The sequence below is a fragment of the Ambystoma mexicanum genome, chromosome 8 (assembly GCF_040938575.1).
Source record: "Ambystoma mexicanum isolate Mex_15411 chromosome 8, UKY_AmexF1_1, whole genome shotgun sequence".
NCBI classification, from domain to species: domain Eukaryota; kingdom Metazoa; phylum Chordata; class Amphibia; order Caudata; family Ambystomatidae; genus Ambystoma; species Ambystoma mexicanum.
The window spans coordinates 324,635,836-324,656,738 of NC_090929.1; the positions used below are offsets into that span (position 1 = coordinate 324,635,836).

General features: G+C 43.6%; 1 protein-coding gene across 2 annotated transcripts in view; it reads left to right on the forward strand.

Moving 5' to 3' along the window:
* ABCA2 (ATP binding cassette subfamily A member 2) overlaps positions 1-20,903 on the forward strand; it is a 1,079,583-nt gene that overhangs the window by 629,734 nt on the left and 428,946 nt on the right. For both annotated transcript variants that reach the window (XM_069609742.1, XM_069609743.1), the window contains exons 11-12: positions 2,985-3,113; positions 9,248-9,415. In XM_069609742.1, coding sequence (XP_069465843.1) covers positions 2,985-3,113; positions 9,248-9,415 — 297 coding nt within the window. The remainder of the gene's footprint in view (positions 1-2,984; positions 3,114-9,247; positions 9,416-20,903) is intronic.

Consider the following 20,903-nt stretch of genomic DNA (forward strand, 5'->3'; position numbering starts at 1 on the left):
TAGCCTCTTTTATTGCATGCAAAGTAGCTGGTGGGATTTTGTGTCCCACAGAAGTCGGCTGTGTGGTTACAGTATTGGTCGAGGAAGTTGAGGTGGAGGAAGACCGCCTACTACTTGCTAAAAAAGGTACGACCTTTCTGAGAGCATTGCTGTGGTTGGATTTGGTGTGGTGGCGCATGGAAGTGGTCCCGTAGGAGTACTGTCCAGATATTCGGCGACTGAGTACACATTGCACTCAGTGCATTTCAATTTGTAGCTCTAGCCTTTGATACATTCCCTACAGTGGTAAAGAACTGCCACACCCATGATTCTCTCTGGGTGCTAGAGGTAGGCACTTCCTCTACCTCATCTTCTTGGTCCTCTTCATTGTCTTTGGAAGTATTGCACTTTTTTTGGTTGTGTACGTCCTCCAGCTGGTGGTGGTGGCTCTTGGGGAGGAGGGATGGCAATAGCTGATGCCATTTTTAAGATAAATGGCAGTTTTGCTAATATTCTTCCAAGTATGTTCTTTGTACTAGATTGTTAATGGATAATGAGTAGGTATCGGTGTAGGAGCTGCGCACCGGTACATTATGTACTTGAAAGTTCCTAGATCAGTAAGAAAATGCAGTTCCGAACTGTCCTTGAAGCACAGACCTGATCGCGAAGTGCGGACGCATTCGCGGACACGTCATCATGCTGCGTGCGAGCACATGGTCACATGGCACTGTCCGGAAGCTCTGTGATGATGTCAGACGTCTGCGGACATCGACTGATGCAAAAACAGTGGAAAAAGTTATGCTATAAGGTGGAAAATGGCTGAGCTTTAAGGTGAAACTTTGTTAATTTGACAAAAATGTTGCTATATTGGGTAAGTATAATATTAGTAAGTTGTAGGGAAATAGCATGCACTGGTGAAAACCTATGAAATTTGCTGGAAAAAACCTTGTTAAAGGCACTGCTAAGATTAACACCCAGGACATCAATGTTGACATCACAAATGTCACTGATGACATCACTGATGATATCACATGTGAAACTAACTGAAATCTCATCCCAATATAAAAAAGAAATTTGTCTGGCCAAATGTAATTCTTACAATGAGCGCATTTCTAACGCTAACTCTAGTATGAAGGAATTATTTGTCATCCTAAAAGAATCAGTCTCCTATCCCCACTCCCGACATCGGCACTAAAGACAAAACATGGTGTTCAGATACACAACAGGCACTTTCTAACAAAGTAACCACCCTCCAAAACAAAATATCCCTAAAAAAAAGCCTCCCTAAATTCTCTATCGCATCCAAACAACACTACGCCTGACCTCCCCCTAAGGAAACAGTATCCGTCTCCACTGCCCGATTCAACTTCACTTAAACATCCATTCTTGAGGAAGAAAAAGTTATCCTCTCACTCAAGCCTTCCAACTGCCAGGGAGACCTATGCCCAGCTCATAAAGGACGCTGCAAGAGACCTTGCCCCTTTTATTTCCAAACTCATCAATGCCTCTTTTGCATCCGGCACTGTCCCCTCTAACCTCAAACAATCCTGGGTGCTTCCACTGCTAAAAAAGCAAACCCTTGACCCACTCATACCCACCAACTACGTCCCATCACGACAGTACCCTTTCTGCTAAAAATACTCGACAAGATTGCCTACCTTCAAATCCAAAAATATTTGGAACTCCACAAATGTCTAGGAGTGAGACAATCAGGCTTCCACCCCCAACACGGAACGGAGACTGCCCTTATCAACCTGAAGACACAAGTCGATGAATTAAGAGACAAAGGGAAAACAGCCCTCCTCCTACTTCTCAACCTCTCGGACGCATTCGACCTCGTGGACCACTCATCCACCTCGACTCAGCCGCCTACTTCTCCAAAGAGGCTATAGTCTGGATTGAGTCTTTCTTGAGTGACAGGACCATGAGAGTCTTCTCCCCCTCAGCAGCGGCAGACCCCATCCCCATCACATGCGGGGTGCCCTAGGGCTCTTGTGTTTCCCCTACAATATACAATATATTCACTAAGCCCCTTTTTGATGATCTGGACCATCTTGGTATCACCTACACTAACTACGCAGATGATACTCACATTCTCCTCCCACTTTCCGGGGATTACGTTAAGGATTTGGCCTTGGTGAATAGTGTGTATCTCATCATCCAGGCATGGATGGTGACCCACGGTCTATGCCTGAACGATGACAAAACTGAGCTCATCATCCTGGGTACCCACATCAACCTCAAGAATCTAGGCCAGGACTATTCATCATTCATAATATATGGCCACCTCATCAAGGTGGCCAAGGAGGTAAAGACTCTCGGCCACAAGTTTTTTTCAGTGGAATATATATATATATATATAATATACTGAAGATGGATTTAAGATCTGTCTTGTATTGTCCCAGTTTTCTGTGTTTGACTCCTTCCCTGGTGATTTAATGTATTAACTATTATATCATGACTTTGTAAAACAGTGCGACCACTGTACCCATCAATATAACCTTTGTATTTCTTTTTTGTCAAGGCTCTTTTCATTTTCACTAAATAGAAATCCTGTTGTTTTCAGTAAGAGCCACATACTACCAAGTGGGAAACTACATAATTAAACTTAATGTTTTCTATACGCATTCTTCTGTTTGATGAGCATGTTTGTTTTTATGTCATGTAAAAGAAACCATGTAATACAAAGTATGTATAATTAGGAATGTATTATGGTTCAAAGTCGTCCTTTGATTCTGGATACATTTTCAAACAATTCTGCCTTCAATATGTTCATAGCGCCACAATTTCTTCAAATGGGGATGGGCAGTTGACATCCTGCAACCGAGGCGCTCAGAAGTCTTCATTGCTCTCACGGGCCTTGTATTTTCCCCCTATATTTTAAGGGGAAGTACTGCTCTCCCTAATCAGTCTTTGCCGTGATCCACCCTGACAACCACCCAATTGTGTTGTATTATGGATTCTCTGTACATGAAACCACAATGCTCTTCTCACCCTTGCTACAGGCCAACGAAACGTTTGCATTGGTGGGGAACGTGACACACTACGCTCGGGTGTGGCTGAACATCTCGTCAGAGATTCGGACATCCCTGGAGGAGGGCAAGCTGCAAAGACGGATTCAGTTGCTGCAGGAGGTATGTGGCCTGTGAAGAGGTAGCTGGATGAAGTGTTGCTTCAAAATCCTTAACAATAATAGACAGCAAAGTCTGCAGGTACGGGGTTGGTTCTTATTTACCCAGACACCTGTTTGCCATCTTTGCTACCACCCAAAATACAGCTCCGGAATCTCCAATCAGTAAATGTATGATTGGCAATAATAACACTATAACATTAATTGTGCTTCACAGCCATCCAGATTACAAATCTGTTTGCTCAGATGTGGTCAGACTTTATCAATAACACACTGGCAACAGATAAGATCTTGGCACTAGAAGATATTCATCTCTGGTTGGATTCCTCTGCCGACAAATGGGCAAGTCAGATTAGGTCCATCCTTGACAATCTGCGTTTTTTCTATTGTGTTATTGCTCCCACTTATAGGAATAGACGTCATCATGACCATTAACATCCCACTAGATGAAGATGCTGTCAAATGTGACAGTCCCTTGTTCCGACCACCAAATAATTCTGAACTGGTGCACCAAACACAATCCCATCCATGAGCTCACCCTAAAACTAGAAGAAACCCAATCTCCTTCAGACATCTTAGAAAGACCACCAAACATTTAATGTCAGAAGACAAGGGCCCCAGTTATCTACAAGAAACCGTAAACCAAGACCTAGCCACATCGTGGAACATCGTGGCCCAGATGTCCAGAAAAAAACCTCCATAAAATATCCAATAAGTGGTTCGAGAATGAGTATAATACACAGAGAAGAAGCCTGAGAAATTTGAAACCTGGACTAAGACACATTTGAGCCCCAAATGTCTCTCCTCGAATATCCAGTCTAGAGGATACTGAGCCATGACTGAATAAAAGAAGGAATCTTTCTGTAATAGTTATCTTATCCACTATCCGCTTTTCTGAAGTGTTTAACATCTTTAAATAATTGAATGCACCTCACAAATAACTGCAGACCTCTTGCCTTCTCAGAAGTTGGCTAACACTTTTTCCCCAGCGTTCACTGATAAATCGCAGAAGATCCAAGCTAGCAACAAAAGATGAGTCTGCGAGAATAAACCCAAACACCGCCATTGAACACCCCAGTCCTGGCAGCCTTCAAGCCCACCCCACCCTTTAACATCAATTATTTAGTGAATTGCATGGAAGCATCAGGGGTGCAGTGCACACCATGTCCTTCCTCTCTTTATCAAGGCAAACATCAACTCTCTGGACTGCTCCAATTCACCTTTTTGCAATGCCTACATCAATACAGATAAAATACCAAGTCTTTGCAAACAGGCAGTCATCACCCTCATCTTTAAAAAGCTATCCCGTGACATTGTTTGCCAGACCATGACTATCTATTTCATGGCCGTAATCTTGGAAAAGAGCGCCACCATGCAATTGCTGGAATTCAGTGAATTGTTTGATCTATTGCACAATAATTAATCCGGGTTCAGACTTTTGAGGAACACTGACACTGCCCTTATTTGTATGAGCGATGAGATCCTTGAAGTGCTGGAGACCAACTTCTCATCGTTGCTTATTCTGCTTGACCAAGCAGTGCTGCACAACATTGTAGAATACCCAACCCTCATTAAAAATCTTCATGACACCACCCAAGAACTATTCCCCAAAGTGCATTTCTTCATTTCTTTACAAGTGCGCTACTCATGTGAAAATTGAACAATTGAGATCTCTCTATGCATCCTCATGCTAGTGGTAGTTCTAGGGTGCTCTCTCTCTCCCCCCTCTCTCTCTCTCGTGTGCACTCTCTCTCCATTTAATGCATATAACGGACCTCTAGCATCCATACTGAACCAGTTATCCCTAGAATTCCAACTCTATGCAGAAGAAGCACAAATTCCTTTTAGTAGCTACAGAAAGGACATCTTCTTCAATGATATCACCAACTGCCTCTGGGCAGTTCACACATGGTTAACGTAGAACAACCTCCAGCTCAGTGTAAGACAACAGAGCTCTTCAGGTGATGCCCCTCATCCTAGTATGTTTGGAATCCCCAGGCACACTTCTGATTCTGGTCGAATCTCTGAAAGCCTCTGCAGCTTCCCGGATGCTGACATGTCCTTGAGCCCACTTTGCTGAAATCTCCTAGACTGGCTTTAATTTGAATACAGAATGTCCCTCAGATTACTATGTGTGACCCACTGATGCCTCCATAACAAGTACCCCAAGTATCTCAAAGCCTATTTGGGTCCCTACCCCCAGCTTAGGAGCCTCTGTTCTTCAGGTGATAAAATCATGAATTACCCAAAGTACAAAAGAGTTTTGAGAAGACGACGAAATTGAAGGTCATTCTCAATGCGTTTAAGGGTGACAGGCAATTCATTCCATAATTTAGCTGCTGCGACAGAGAAAGCCCGGCCACCTATCCTAGAAAAGTGAAACTTCAGAACCATCACCAGAAGAGCATTACTGGAGTAACGGATGCAGCCCGGGAACTGGGGTAAGAATATTTCACGGAGGTAATTCGCTCCCTGCCCATAGACTGCTCTGTGTACCAGACAGAGGGCTTTAAAATCAATCCTCTTAATCACAGGGTGCCAATGAAGAGCGCAGAGTACTGGAGTAATATGGGCACGCTAGGGGGTAGATGTAGCCACCCTAGTCACAAGATTCTGAAGGAGTTGCAGCCTACAAACCAGCCCCATAGGTTGAGCCAGAAAAAAGGCATTACAATAGTCAATACGACTAAGTACAGCAGAAGTTACCACCAGCGGACGCAGGTGTACAGGGAGAAAAGGTAGGATTCCTCGAAGTACCCATAGAAGAAAATGTGCAGTTTTGCAAACAGCACTAACATGAGCCGACATGGACAGTGAAGAAGATAGATATACTCAAGATCTTTTACCAAGGACACAGGGTTGGGAACAACACCCAAAGCAGTGGGTCATTAGAGTCAGACCAAAGAGCAGTGTCCGTCGAAGACCCCACCACCAGGACCTGTCTTGTCCCCATTGAGCTTCAGGCATTTTCTGCCCATCCACTCCCCCACTGCCGCTAGGCAGTTACACACCCGTCCCAACACCTCAGAATGGTCCAGATCTAAACGGACTAAAATCTGGGTGTCATCAGCATAGGAATAGCACCAGAGACCATGGGAGTGGATGAGGCCCATTAGTACCTGGAAATAAATGTTAAACAACATCCGGGACAAGGTAGAGCCTTGATGAACACCACAGAAAAGTGCACGAGAAGAGGAATTAAATGGGGGAAGTGAGAGAGATTGAAACCTATCAGCAAGAACGGAGGAGAACCAGGCCAGGACATGGCCACAGAGGCCGGCAGACTCCATGCGGGACAACAGGGTGGCGTAGTCTACAGTATCAAAAGCTGCAGAAAGGTCACCACTATCTCTTCATTATTCCTCATACTGACATTATCTTATTGTGATGAATGCTTTCTGATGCTGCGTTGTACTTTGCCGCATTTACTGGTGTCCTCCTTTTGGTGTTCTCAATTCTCTATGGGCAGAGGGTAACAGATTTTCTGGAGCGTGCACTGTGGAATTCTCAAGTTTTTCTAACCGGATCTAATTCTTTAGGGTTTGGTGGATTGCTCGTTTGTCTTTCTTCCATTATGTGAAAAGCAAGCTGGGGCATGAATCTCCGCTTCTGAAACTCTGTGTCCATCAATAAAGCTTTTATCGGCAAAGCTCCTGTCTTTTAATAATGCCCTTGTCTAATAGATAGCCCGATACATGTCTATCCTCCTCCATAGCTAAACTGATCTCTATATTGGTTCCCTTGTCCTGCCATACATGAACTTTGCTACATTCCCACATAAGTTAAGATTCCTCCCCGCCCAGAGGTGATGAATCCCCTCCTCCACTGTGACAAATTAAGCTCAAGGCAGGTAGCTAAAGGTGGGGTCAGTCAGGACCCGCTGATCTATAATACAATTTACAAGAAGTCCCTATTCATGTTACAAGGAGTTGCTCTCAGTCCTGAGAGATGGTTCCAGAAAATGGTGGCCTGTGCGTTTCAGTTTTCCGGCACGCAGACACACTCATTTGTAAATCTGCAATAGTTGAAGCTGTGGTGGATCATCATTGGTTGAAGTTGAAAAAGAAACTGGCGGACACTGCATTTGTTAGCTCGCTGAGCAATATTCTGAGGAGGGGTTGCAATGGCCTTGTCTTAATGCAGAAAAAGTAGCCGATTGTAAGGCAGACCAAAAGGGGTATAAAGTCAGGTCTTCATTGTTTGGGGTTGGAAGATTTATCCTGCAAGCAGACAGTTCTAGATAAAGAGCATGAGCGACAAGAACATGCCATGAGTTATTGAGAAGCCAACATGAGGACAAGCCACATGTGGAGCTCAGAATGAGAAAAGCACTTATTACATGATGTGCTGACGAGGCAGAGAAAACACTACAAAAGAATGCGCTAAGAATCTGAGAGCAGTACTTGGGCCATGATGCTGGCCGGATCAAATGAGCATTTGCCATCTGAGATGTTGTGAAGCCAAGATTGGCACTTCCCTCATGAAGTGCCAGGAAGCAAAGACACACCTTTGAGGTTAGGAGGTGATGAGATGACTTGAAGTGCATGTGATATCGGTATGACTGCTTAAATCTCCGGGAAACCACTTAAAGCCTAAGGAATATCTGTCCGAGCCTAGAAGAAGTGGCCTGAATTTTGATATACGGTTTTCAAGACCCTGATATCTTGAGAGAGCCCTGGAACAACTGAAATTGCAAAATTGTACAATGTTGTTTTTTTTGGGAAGAAAATATGTAGAAAACTCTGAACTGTTGCATTGGGAAATCTAGGACAAAGATACAATGAACGCTATGATTAAAAGGTGAAGCTAAGAGAGCACTCCTGATGCAATGAGAAGTACAGATTGCATCTCACGTAGACTTGGTGGCACTAGAAAAGACTTTCATGAAGACGTGCCACACATAGGAATGACTTTGAATATAAAGATATGAGAAGTTATGGCATATAAAGACTTGATAAAGATTATAATTGTTCTTTTTCTTATAACACGCTAAATACCAACAAGTGGTTTCTGCGCACAGGATCGGGATTGGAACCTGTGTTGCGCTGCAATGTCTTGCTTCCAGACAAACGCATTGCCCCGGAGCGATCCTTCCTCCACATTTTTAAGGTGATTTAATAAATGAAGAAATTGTTGGAAGATATTTTATGAAACCCTCTACCTCACCACAAAGGTGACAATACCCTCAATAGGGGAAGATCCCCAGCTCGTTCCTTATTAGTGAAGCCTGTCATCCCTGTGCCGTAGAGGCCTTCCCAGTTGATGAAGACCGCCCCACCTCCCTTTGCTTCCTTGGTTGATGGCGATCCCACTGCCTTTTGTGAAGATACTTCACAGGCACAGACCTCCCCTACTCGCAACACCCCTGCGTTGCTGAGGACAATCTGTTACTGAGGAGCCAACACACCAAATTGGTGAAAGTCACCCAATAAGAGAACCTTCCTGCTTCTATAAGTGAAACTCCCCATCTGCCTGCAAATTGGGTAAAAATGCCCAAATGTGAAGATCTTCTCCCATTTCCAAAGATACTCCATACTTAAAGCACCACGAGGAACATATTAGTAAAGAACTACCCCATTAAATATCCCTACCCCTTTCCTTTGATGAAAAGCTAACCATAACAATTGCCCCTAAATTCCCTCTGCAGACAAGCAATTTCCCACTCTGCCAACCAGTTGGTGACTATCCCCAGTAGATTTATATCCTCCACAGTAAATGAGCATTCATTCCCTCCTTCCTGATTGCAGACATCACCTTATAAATAAACACCCCCCTTCTCCATCGGATTAACCCCATAGATAGGCGTTCCCTTCCTGTAGATTAGGACCTCACCACTACATCCTTAAGATGTTCTACAGGTGAAGAGCTCACCCAGAAGGCACATATGAAAAAACCCTCGAGTATAGGTGTGGTGTCCCTTAGTACTCATCTTGTATCTGTAGGGGCAATGAGGAGAGCTCTTTAGAGATTCATGTCTGCTTCTCAGGTTGTTTGTGGACTGTATAATCTACATTTCCTCTGAACTGGCCATGTATTTTTGTCCTGTAGCTTCTATATGCATGTGAACCATGAATTGAAACTGTGCTTGTCATCTCCAATAATGGTTTGTAATATATCAGTTTTGATGATGTTGTGTAGTTTGTCGAAGTTTTACGAAGACAGCCAGAGCTCCTGAATGCTTCGGACAGCGATATCCTTCGCAGTATCATCAACAGCAACTTCTCAATGCCCAACGCTAGCACCCTAGTGCAGCAGCTGGACACCATCGACAATGCTGCCTGTGGATGGATCCAGTTCATGTCCAAGGTGAGCTGCCGGCCGACAGGGCCCTTGAGATATCTGTGCAATGTGATCAGCTAGAGTGGTAGAGATGTTGAATATCTGAAGGTGGCCCTAGAAGGTTGGCCCCCTTCTGCTTCTATGTGTTGAGTATTTGCACGTATCCTCTGAGGTACCAGCTTTCTGAAAACAGTCAATATGTTTCAAGTGGGGGTTGCTCTGCTCCAATATATGGAGCCCATTCAATGACCCTGGAAGCTCTAACCTTTTACCAGTAGTAATTATAGGTAGCTTCTCATCCCAGGTGGGTTTAAAAAGCTAACCTTCATATGCTCGTAAATGAGGATTGCATGAACAGACCCCATGTCCTGCCAATCTCTTCTAAGTAGAAGTTGTGATGGTGAGCCACAGGGACCCTCCTCAACCATTCCCTATTTTTCTCTGAGTTCTAGTGATTTCTTTACATAACCAATATGCTTCCCTGTTGTGATTGATTTAAAGTGACAGGGGCTTTTCGATGTTCGTTGAAGCCTCAGCCATGCATTTGATAAGACTTGATCACAAGAAGACAGATCTTTTCTTTTCATGGGGTCAAATATTTAGCCCCTCCCACTTTGGCCAGACGCTGCACAGTCCCCGCACTAATGCCCTGCACTCATTAGTAGCCTGGAGAATTGTGATCTGTTAGACAATGAAAGGCTTGAGACCTGTGTTGAAAGAGTACGGAGAGACACTTTTAAACTTCTCATCCAAACATTCTTTATAGTATTTGTTATTCTGCTGATTTAATAGTGTGACGGTTGCGCTAAGGTGCGCCTCATGCAGTGCAATTTTCAAATATAAAATCACAAAACAAAAACAATTAAAATACAATCATAACACAAACAAGCATCAAAATAGTCATGAGCCTGGAGAAAGAATCATACTCAAAGTAACCCACCAAACACAAAAGTAAGTGATAGAACGTACCCTAAGAATATGGCGATGTGCTGAAAATTTGGGCTTGATGTCCTGGTTACCATCGAGCACTGTTGGCAGAAGGGGGTATATCCAAGTGAAGCTTTATTTTTTTGTTGGTGGTTGCTGCCTTTAGGCGAGATCTGGAGTGGATATCCCCTCCTTTGCAATGTTCCTCTTCTTAATGAGGTGTTCAAATGGTCCCAATCGATAATCAATAACAAAACGAACTCAAGAAAATCGAGTAACTACAAGTGCACGAGAACGCCCAGCTTTATTCAAACATGAACAGCTGGGAAAATACACAAAAGCATTCTCAATTGTTGTAATGCAAAGTGCACGCTTTTAAATGGAAAGTACGTTGTAAATGGCGTCATGGTTAGTGATAAGAAAACACTTTTATTAGCTCACCCTATTGGTTAGTGAAATATAACATTTGTACATTCTATAGGTGACAGCTACTACTATTGAATATTCCTTAACTGATAACTCCTCCTAAGCTCATCATACTACACAATGTTGCATTTCATACTACCTTTTCATTGGTTGGCTCTATACTAAGGGAGCCCTCCTGGCAGACAAGACTCTGATTGGTTCAGAGTTTGTGCATCCGACCTTGACTGCTTTAATATGATGCGAGGGTGCATGGTGGGGAAGGAGAGATGAACGGACAGATATGATTCAGTTTGAAGAAGTTACTACCATCTCGTTCCCAGGCCTGAGACCTTATCTGGCAATTTGTTGTGGAGTTGGCGTGCCATCCCTGTGTCTGAATGTACCACAGGAGTGGCAGGTGGGCTCTCCATTTGAAATTGGAATAAATGATCACATGATAGAGGACCACTGTTCACAGCTTATTTGTGTGTATTTATAGATTTTTCCTTCTACCCTAGCCTGTGTATACTGACCTGTGTATTTATTCATTATGAGACTGTTTGGCATGGTAGCTATCTGTACCTGGAGAACAAGGCTATCTGTATTTTCTCACTGCTAGCAACAGAAACAAATTAACTTTAGAACACATGCTGTGTGCATCTGGATAAGGTTATCTAGAGTGGTTTCGATTCCCTGTTGGGGCCCCCTCGCTTAGTAGCCTTGAAGCCTGAGCACCTGTCTGAACATTAGGCTTGGGAACATGTGCAAAGCAGTTTGTCAGGATTCAGTATTTTAGAATAAAGGCCTTTCACGTTTTTGTCTAAAATGGCGGTGCTCTGGTTCAATCTCTGCCATGTTAATGTTCTTTGTCTCTCATGCATTGCATGCCACCATACGTTGCTCCCTTCCCATGTATACTGCAACCTACCCCTACCTACGCCCATTTCTATGCTACTTGTGAAACTCTATTTGTGCTTGCTGCAACCTTTCCCTAAACTTGTGAGTGCACTCTACCTCTGACCCTACTTGTGTGGCGCAACCTATTCTACTCTTTATGGCGGTTGCATTATCCCTATGTTTAAACTGCTTGTTTACAGGTAACCTGTCAACTTGTACGTACGTTCACCTCTGCGAATGTCTTGTGGCGGGTCCAAACCTTGTGTTGATTTTATCTGCATCATCACAGAGGTTATTTTAGCTTTTCATGATGACAAGCAAGCCATCAGAATGACTTTCAGCCACCAGAACCCCCACCTTTTAGCTGACCAACAGAACTGGGTTTATCTGCATCATCACCCCCCCGGTCAATTTATTGACCACATACCCTAAGGTTGTCCTCTTCTCCGGTCTACTTTTAGAGACCCCCTCAAGCTACCTCCCTGTTGCACATATTCCTCTGTGCCACATGCCAATAAATGGCATTCTCCATCTCCTACACAGTCCACCCAATGCTGTGTATAATTTTGAGGATCCTAACGGGGGTTCAAATCGTGTGCCTTGGGGCCCAAATGGCCTTTCTATGACATGCATACAGGGTTGTTCATCTGTTCGAGTGCAAACATGAGTCACGTTATTTCCACCCAACACTATTGTAAACATGTGTTTCTCCACTATTTTAAATGCATTACCTAGCCAGGTAGGCATCCATGAGAACAGGTAAACCAGTCCTCATCTGCTGTTGTATCAGTCTCCTACACCATATTTGTCTACAAGTCGTGCAGGGACATTATTGCTTCTGTCAAGCTCTCATTCTGCTCATTGTGTGCTGGTCAGAATGTGCAGCAACTTGAGCCAATGTTTGCGCACACTCCCCCCCTCCTTGGCAGTGATATCAAGGACATGCCTGTTTTGGAGAGTCATCAGTCTGATACCTCAACTCCTCCTTAATTGCGTTAAGCCCCTTTACAATGGCATTAATTGTCTGCAGTATCTCCCATCTGGTTATCCGTAACCACTTAGAATTGGCAGCTGTTTGTAACCAGGAACAAGGAGGGATATTCCGAAGATCGATGCTTTACTGAACAGCCTATGTTGAAATGGTATATTATCCAGTGACTCTTCAATTTTCGGTGACAAGTGATCAAATCTTTTTGTGCGCTGGATCATTGGAGACCGTGTATTCTTTTGTTTATTTTCTGTCTTGGGGTATTCACTTATATGCACCACGTCACTCTGGGGCACTGCCAGTGCCGCTGCATTCAACACCGCCAGGGAGCATATACCACCCTAATCTTGTGGTAGTTGCATATAAGCCTTTGTACCACAGGCCCAATAGCTTTCATACCTGGTAAATCTATAATGCAACCACATCCTTCATTCTCTCCTACCTTCATAGTGCCATTGTTTCCGAAGGACAAGTAGGCATTTACCATCTATATTATGTAATTTGGCCCTCTATCCAAGTCTATAAATTTGCAGGTCTTGTCCATTCATCAATACATTAATTATTGGCATGTATAGAAACTCCCTCCCATACCCTTTTCAGAGCTTGTACTCTACATACCTTCTACCCATACTTCAGGAGTATACACATCCCCAATTATGTGCAGCTGTGGTCTATCCCAACACTAGGGTATTTCTTTCCCTTGTGAATCTGTGCATTTCAACAGTGGATGTTCTTCGATCATTATCGCACCCCTACATGGCCCTGATACTACATATGTCATGACCCCTTCCTTTGTTCCTTTCACTTCCTTTTGTTTAATAAAGTTATCTTCATAAGGTGAGTCTGCTTTTGTAACCCATTTTATATAAGCCCTTCTGCCCTAAAATTGTCCTCTTGATAAGATGCATTTGGCTGTGTGCTCTTTTTACTGGCATCTTTTTGGCCACAAACACTTTGGAGGTGCTCAAAGTGTACAGAATGAGAGCACACAAAGCCATTCTCATCTGATTTCTCTCTCCCCACCTTTGTCATATGTTTGCACCAAAGGTTATTAATTTTTTCATTATAACTTTCAAAAACGATGTCTCAAGAAGTGTTCATCGGTCACACCTCTCCTAACACTACTTATTTCTTCACTCATTTCAAAAGCTATATTGCTGTTAACCTTGCTAAAAATTCTAATTGCTATTGTGTATATAAACCAAAAACAACAGAGAAGAGAAAAACGCAGCAATCATTATGTTATAGAGTCAATTTTCTCCAAAAGTCTGTTTCTAGGCACCTGTTGAGGCATTAGAGAAACCATGTCCGTTTTCCTGGAAAATACATTATTCTGTGTTGTGACGTCTCATCTCAAGTTGCTGGTCAGCTCTCACTCTCGCCACATCTGTGGTCTGGTCACCTCTTTTTCTGGTCTCTCTTCGTCGACGGGGGCATTCCTCTGAATAGTTTTACATCAACTATGTGCACCCAAGCCTTTTTGCCTCACACTTTTACAGAGGAAGGGGCTGTGCACTGGACATGTAGGCCATCAAATCATGGCATATGCCACTTGCGAACCAACTTTCACATATACATCAGGTCCCCACGGAAGAGTTGGAGGGGTCTACAATTCCCTCTCTGCTGTGGTTTGCTTCTTGGCCCCCCTGCTACACCTGGATCTGTTGAGAAATGAATATCAAACATTTAGTCTTGGCAGTTAGATAATCGTGCCTCTCATTTCCAAAAAGTCAGATTTCTGTGTCCAATTGAACATGCATGGGCAGAGCAATGCGGAGATGCATTCTTCTAGCCATCACAATTTCATGGGCGTGAGGTAGTGATTGGAGCCTGGCTGATTTCTTATGGCAAAGAGAGACAGGGGGAAAGCAGTGCAACCAACTTTTATTCAAAGTGTCTCGCAATTTTGCAAAAGGCCATTGAGATGTTCCACAACAATGTTGGCCTGGGGGTGATGGGCAGAACAATGCTTGTGATTGATGCCAAGCAGGAATGTTATTTCAGAAAATAGTTCATTTGCGAAGTGTGGTCCATTATCTGATTTTAGCACTTTGCACATACAGCCATCGGGGAAACGCCTCACATAAAAGGAACTTAGCAGCCGACTTAGCATCTGCATGTGTACATAGTCCTGCTTATATCCAGCATCAAAAAGGGCCATGCAACCACAATCCTGTATCGATATCCATTACAATTTTGGAGCATAGCGACAGTCTTTATGCAACTGCTGAGTGGACCTGTATTGCTCCTCTCACTGTTCTCAAAGTATGTCCAGTGGCATATTTCTGGCATGCTGAAAAATTGAAATTACAACAAACCAACACACACTACCCTCTCCTCCTTTTTGTCCTTTCTGTCTTTCTGTCTTCAGGACCAGTTATATATATCCAAAAAGTGTTTTATTTTTCTTAAAGTGTATATAAATCTTTCATCTCCTTTGAGTTATTTCTCATAAAAACATAATATATGTCACACAACTTACTGTGCGCAACAGGGGTTAGAAAGTGTACTTAAATCACGTAAAAACAATACATTTTACGTATTCTTGCACATAAATGCACCTTTCACGAGTATGATCATCTTCTTGTTTTTTCACTTTCACAATTCAAAAAATGAGGCCAATCTATTTTTCCAATATATTTCTATCTTTAGAAAAATACTGTTTTTTTTAAGAAAAATCATCTTTTAGACTTTCTGCTCAAACTTCCCTTGAGATAAATTATACCTCCATATCTCTGTTCCATGTACAATAACTAAACGTCAATTTGGATAAAATGCTGACACGTAAGTGTTTCAGCCCTTTTTAACAGAATCCGTGTATACACAACAGTCTTTTTTTGTTTTTGTTTGTCTCTGGGCCTTCCTCAGGACAATGGTTGATTTTGTGTATCTTGAAACTAATCTCTCAAACCCCTAGGCTATTTCATTGGGTCTCTAAAACATTAAAAAGTAAAAATCAGTAGATACCTATGTGGTTATGACCTCTTTATTAAGGTTATCACGAGGGTCAATACTGACCTTATTTTCTGTAAGGGGAGCTTTTCCTCTTCACCTTAAGTGAACACACACCCCCCGTTAACAACACATGAAGGGATCGACCTGTTGAACCATGCTGAACAATTGATAATAAGGCTAAATGTTTTCATGCAGGTTAGCAATGAACCATTCTCCAGAAATGGTTTCTACAAGACATTCCCTTGTGGTGTGTGCTGGGTAGTTCAACTGCTCTAACGCTACTGCAAGTAACTCGAGAGGCATTACAGGCTTTCTTGTACTGTCTTGTCCCCACACCAGGTCATTAGGGAACAATGAACACCCTCTCTTTATCAACACATTTTGCTTATCTGGTGGTGTGCGTCCCTGTAACTCTTTTAATTGTGTCAATGATAATGCGTTATGCTGCCTTTTGCTTCTGTGTCTGCTGCTTCGTTACCGCGAGAAATAAAGTCTGTGCCATTAGTATGGGCTGCATATGTCACCATGGCAGCCACTGTTGGGTATGCCAGCACTTCGATCAATCTTTCTAATAAAGTGGCATGCTGTACTGTAGTGCTATCTGCACGCTGAAAACCCCTCCTTTCCCACTGTGACCGTCCTGAATGTATTGTGACATCGCATAGGCAGAATGTGAATATTTCATCACTACCTGATCCTTGTGTTGTTCAAATGCAATTATCATTGCAACTAACTCTGCCGCCTGCGCTGAAAAATGTCCTGATAATCTCACGTTCTGCACTACCTCAAAATCACCACCTTTATTTTTTTACCACTGATGCACCTGAATGCCTCAATCCCATGCTCTGATCTATCACCAACGACCCGTCAAGGAAGACCACCTTTCCTCCATCTAGTGAACTCTCCTTAATTTGGGGTATGTCATCGTATATGTCCATGTATGTGGTACAATCATGGACCCAATCTCCTTCCTCCATTGGTTCAGCAATAAATGTCTGAAGGTTCACTATGCAGCACCTAACAATTTTAATCAATGTGTTGGACAATATAACCTCCTATCCAGTTGCTCACTGTATGGTTATGGTGAGCGTGGACTTCGGCTTCTCAAGAATGGCAAAAAGGTTATATTCCACATACATTGTGACAGAACAGCCCATTGTTATTGTGGAGCTCTTTTCTATTGCAAACGCTGCTGCGGTTAGCTCTTGTTCACATGGGTAATGTCCTCTGATAACCGAATCCAGAATCTCACTGTAATTTGCTAATGGTTTGTGTCCCATTGAAGTCTTTTGTGTGAGGACAGCCATCATCACATACTCATTTGAATGGGGGAACAGGTACAACTCTTTGTAATCTGGTGTTCCCAACACAGGAGCTGTATGTATTGCTTTTTTCAGTTCGTCAAATGCACCTGTCCTCTCACCTGTCCACACTATGCTATTATTTTCTTTCCGTGCAGTAATTACATAGCCCCAAAAATTGCTGCAATTCTTTCACTGTCTCTGGTCGGGTGTATTACTTATTGCCTCTGCTCTTTCAGGTGTCACCTTTCTCCCCTCCTTTGCTATGAACTAGCCCAAATAAAGTACTTCTTTCTGACAGTACTGCAATCTCTCCTTGTCTACTTTGTATCCCTTTTCAGCCAGCAGGATCAATAACGTCAATGAGTCTGTATTACACTTTTCTTTTGTGGAGATGCACACAAATAGGTCATCTACATATTTTATAATGGTACTGGCAGTCTGTAAATTACCCAAATCTATTTGCAGCACCTTATTAAACACACTAGGGGATTCACAGTACCCATGTGGCATTCTCATGTGTTGTAGTCTCTTCAATCTATAGCAAGGTTGTCCAACATACGGCCCGCGGGCCACAATGCGGCCCTCCAAGCCATTTCATGTGGCCCGCGAGGCTGTACAGACAACATTGAACAAATAAAGAAATACACCGGGCCGTGGTGCAGGACTGTTACTGCCTCTGGTGCCCCCTAAAAAGGGGGGGGGCTCCAGAGGCAGTAACAGGCCACGGCCCGGTTTATTTATTTATTTGTTCAATGTTTGTCGGGTCCGTGGACCCGTTTAATTTATTTATTTCTGCATAAATAAATTAATCGGGTCCACGGACCCGACAAACATTGAACAAAAAAATAAATAAACCGGGCCGTGGTCTGTAACTGCCTCTGGTGCCCCCAGCACCAGAGGCAGTTACAGGCCACGGCCCAGTTTCAGGGGCGCAGAGTATGCGGGTGCTCCGGCCCCCCAGGCCGGAGAGGAGAGATGCAGTATGGATGGTCCTTTGTTCCATCCATACTGTGTCTCTCTCTGGCGGCCCGGGTAAAAGCCGTGTAAAAAACAATGTTTAAAATTGTGGGACGGATGCAAAGCAAGATGCTCTTGTTTTGCATCTGTCCCTCAATTTCTAAAAATCATTTTGGTTCGTGTATGCTTCTACATCTGTGTGCACGGATGTAGAAGTACACCCAACCCAAAACGATTTTTAGAAATGGAGGCACAGATGCAAAGCAAGTCTGCCCCTCAATTTCTAAAAATCGTTTTGGGTTGGATGTATTTGTACATCTGTGCACCCCGCTTGGCAAGAGGGGTGCACAGATGACGAAGTACACCCAACCCAAAACGATTTTTAGAAATGGAGGCACAGATGCAAAGCAAGTCTGTCCCCCAATTTCTAAAAAATCGTTTTGGGTTGGGTGTATTTGTACATCTGTGCACCCCGCTTGGCAAAAGGGGTGCACGGATGTAGAGGTACACCCAACCCAAAACGATTTTTAGAAATGGAGGCAAAAATGCAAAGTAAGTCTGTCCCTCAATTTCTAAAAATCGTTTTGGGTTTGGTGTATTTATACATCTGTGCACCCCGCTTGGCAAGAGGGGTGCACAGATGTAGAAGTAACCCAACCCAAAACGATTTTTAGAAATGGAGGCACAGATGCAAAGCAAGTCTGTCCCCCAATTTCTAAAAAATCGTTTTGGGTTGGGTGTATTTGTACATCTGTGCACCCCTCTTGGCAAGAGGGGTGCACGGATGTAGAGGTACACCCAACCCAAAACGATTTTAAAACGATTTTTAGAAATGGAGGCACAGATGCAAAGCAAGTCTGTCCCCCAATTTCTAAAAAATCGTTTTGGGTTGGGTGTATTTGTACATCTGTGCACCCCTCTGTGCACCCCTCTTGGTAAGAGGGGTGCACCAATGTAGAGGTATAATGTACCCAGCGGGATCAAACCTGTGTTGCTCCTGAGCTATCCTCCTGAGACTCCGAAGATCTGACGTACATTTAATGATACAGAACCAGAACTATTGAGCAAGTCTAACATCATCTTCATCATCATCAGAATAAATCAACACTGTTGTGGTTATACAAGAGCTAATATATTTAAAGGGATGGAATTACTCCGAATGTAGCAGCACTATTTAATAACCCAAAGTGCTTAAGCATAGTTAATGTGAAAATATGACACTTCTCACCATTGGGACAGTACTGCCTTGGGCAGAGTTTCACAGTGAAGAAGTGAGCAAGTGATCCGGGGTATGCAGCCCACACACGCGCATGGCATTCCCATGCACCCACTTGCGCGAATTGCACCAAATTAGTGAGATTGTGCTCCAAGGCACACGCACAGTCTTTGCTCTGAGGTTTGACACACTCACAGGATGGGATGGCATTTCGTTCTCCTATCCTAGTTGTGTTGCTCTGCCTTTTGAGGACTACTATAACCTGGATGATTATAGAGGGGTGCAGTAGGGGCAGTATTGGCCTACTGGGATGCAACTGGAAGGCTTAAACCTCCTTCTTACTTGCCTTTAGTATATGCAATGCATGCTAGCCAATGTTTCCACTGTTCTGCACCCCCCCCGTCCGCCTCGCACCAAGTTGGCGACTACGTGCAAATGCGGTCATATAAGTGCTGGTTATGTCACTTCCTATATCTGGGCACCACCCGGGAAATTCATAAATCGGCTCCCCTGCCCGATTTATTTATTCAATGTTTGTCGGGTCCGTGGACACGATTAATTAATTGATTTCTGCAATGTTGGGTCCGACCAATAAACCGGGCCGTGGAGGAGGACTTTTACTGCCTCAGGTACCCCCTGGAATTGGATTATGCTTCTTTCATTACCACAGAAGTAATTAATGTGTATTACAGAGATAAGCTGGCATATGTATTGGGCACACTGCACATGCTCAGGCAGCGTCAATCATGCTTTGTAGAGGACATTGCTGGCCTAAATTGGTAACAACCAGCACAGACATGTTGCTACAGAGGCATATTTTGGGCACAACCAGCATGTCAATGTGTTACATCAGTGACAGTGCTGTCTTACACTGTGGACACATTGATCATTAAAATGTGTTGTGTTCCACAATGTTCTTGTCTGCTGTTAGTGACATGGAATGTACATGTTCCGCTTTAGAACTGATTGTAAACGTATGGCTTTTTGGTCACTTTTCCTGCTGTAAAATGCACAATTTCAGCCCCATATTTGGAAAAAAAATCTTGGGGGGGGGGAGACCCCCCCAAACCCTCCCTATATTGTTGTAGCTCCCTCGCTACGCTCGGTCGCCACCACTATTTCCGAGAAATATCGACACATACACACTGGAAGAAATCCCAAGAAACTAACCTTTCATCACTGCCCCCGACATCAAAAGCTATCTTTGGGACTGCATGGCTATGCCTTTGATGCTATTGTGTGAAAGGTCACACACCATCGCTTTTGAATATACTGCTTTGGGTCAGGGTGTTCACTTTTGGCTCGCCGGCCCTCCGGGTGACACAAAGTGAATGCTTCGGCCCCACATTCAAAAAGGTTGGACAAGCCTGATCTATAGGTATACACTGTCGGATACTGTGAATCTTCGTGTAAGGGGATGGAAAAGAAAGTATTCTTCAGATCAATCACTGTAAAATGTGTGGCAGTAGGTGGTATGTTACACAAAATGGTGAACAGATTGGCTATGACTGGAAATTCTGCCCCTACAATGGTATTTAAAGGGTGTAAATCCTGTATAAATCTCCAAGACCCCCTTTCAATTTTTTTCACATGGTACTATGAGGAATCCAGTGTGAGGAATCCAGTGTATTCCCCAGTCATGAGCTCCTCCCACATGGCCAGAGGATGGCAGTCCCTACCCGATCCTGATCCTGGGTGTGGTAGTCTGAGAGAGGATCATGTGGGAGGGGACGACTACCGGGAGGAGGTGATGACTCCTTTTGGAGAGACGCAGTATTCTTCCCCTTCCTATGAAGAAAACCCCATAACACCTAAACCTCTGTTGGCATATTGTCATTCTGAGCAGGATACCATCCTTATCTCATA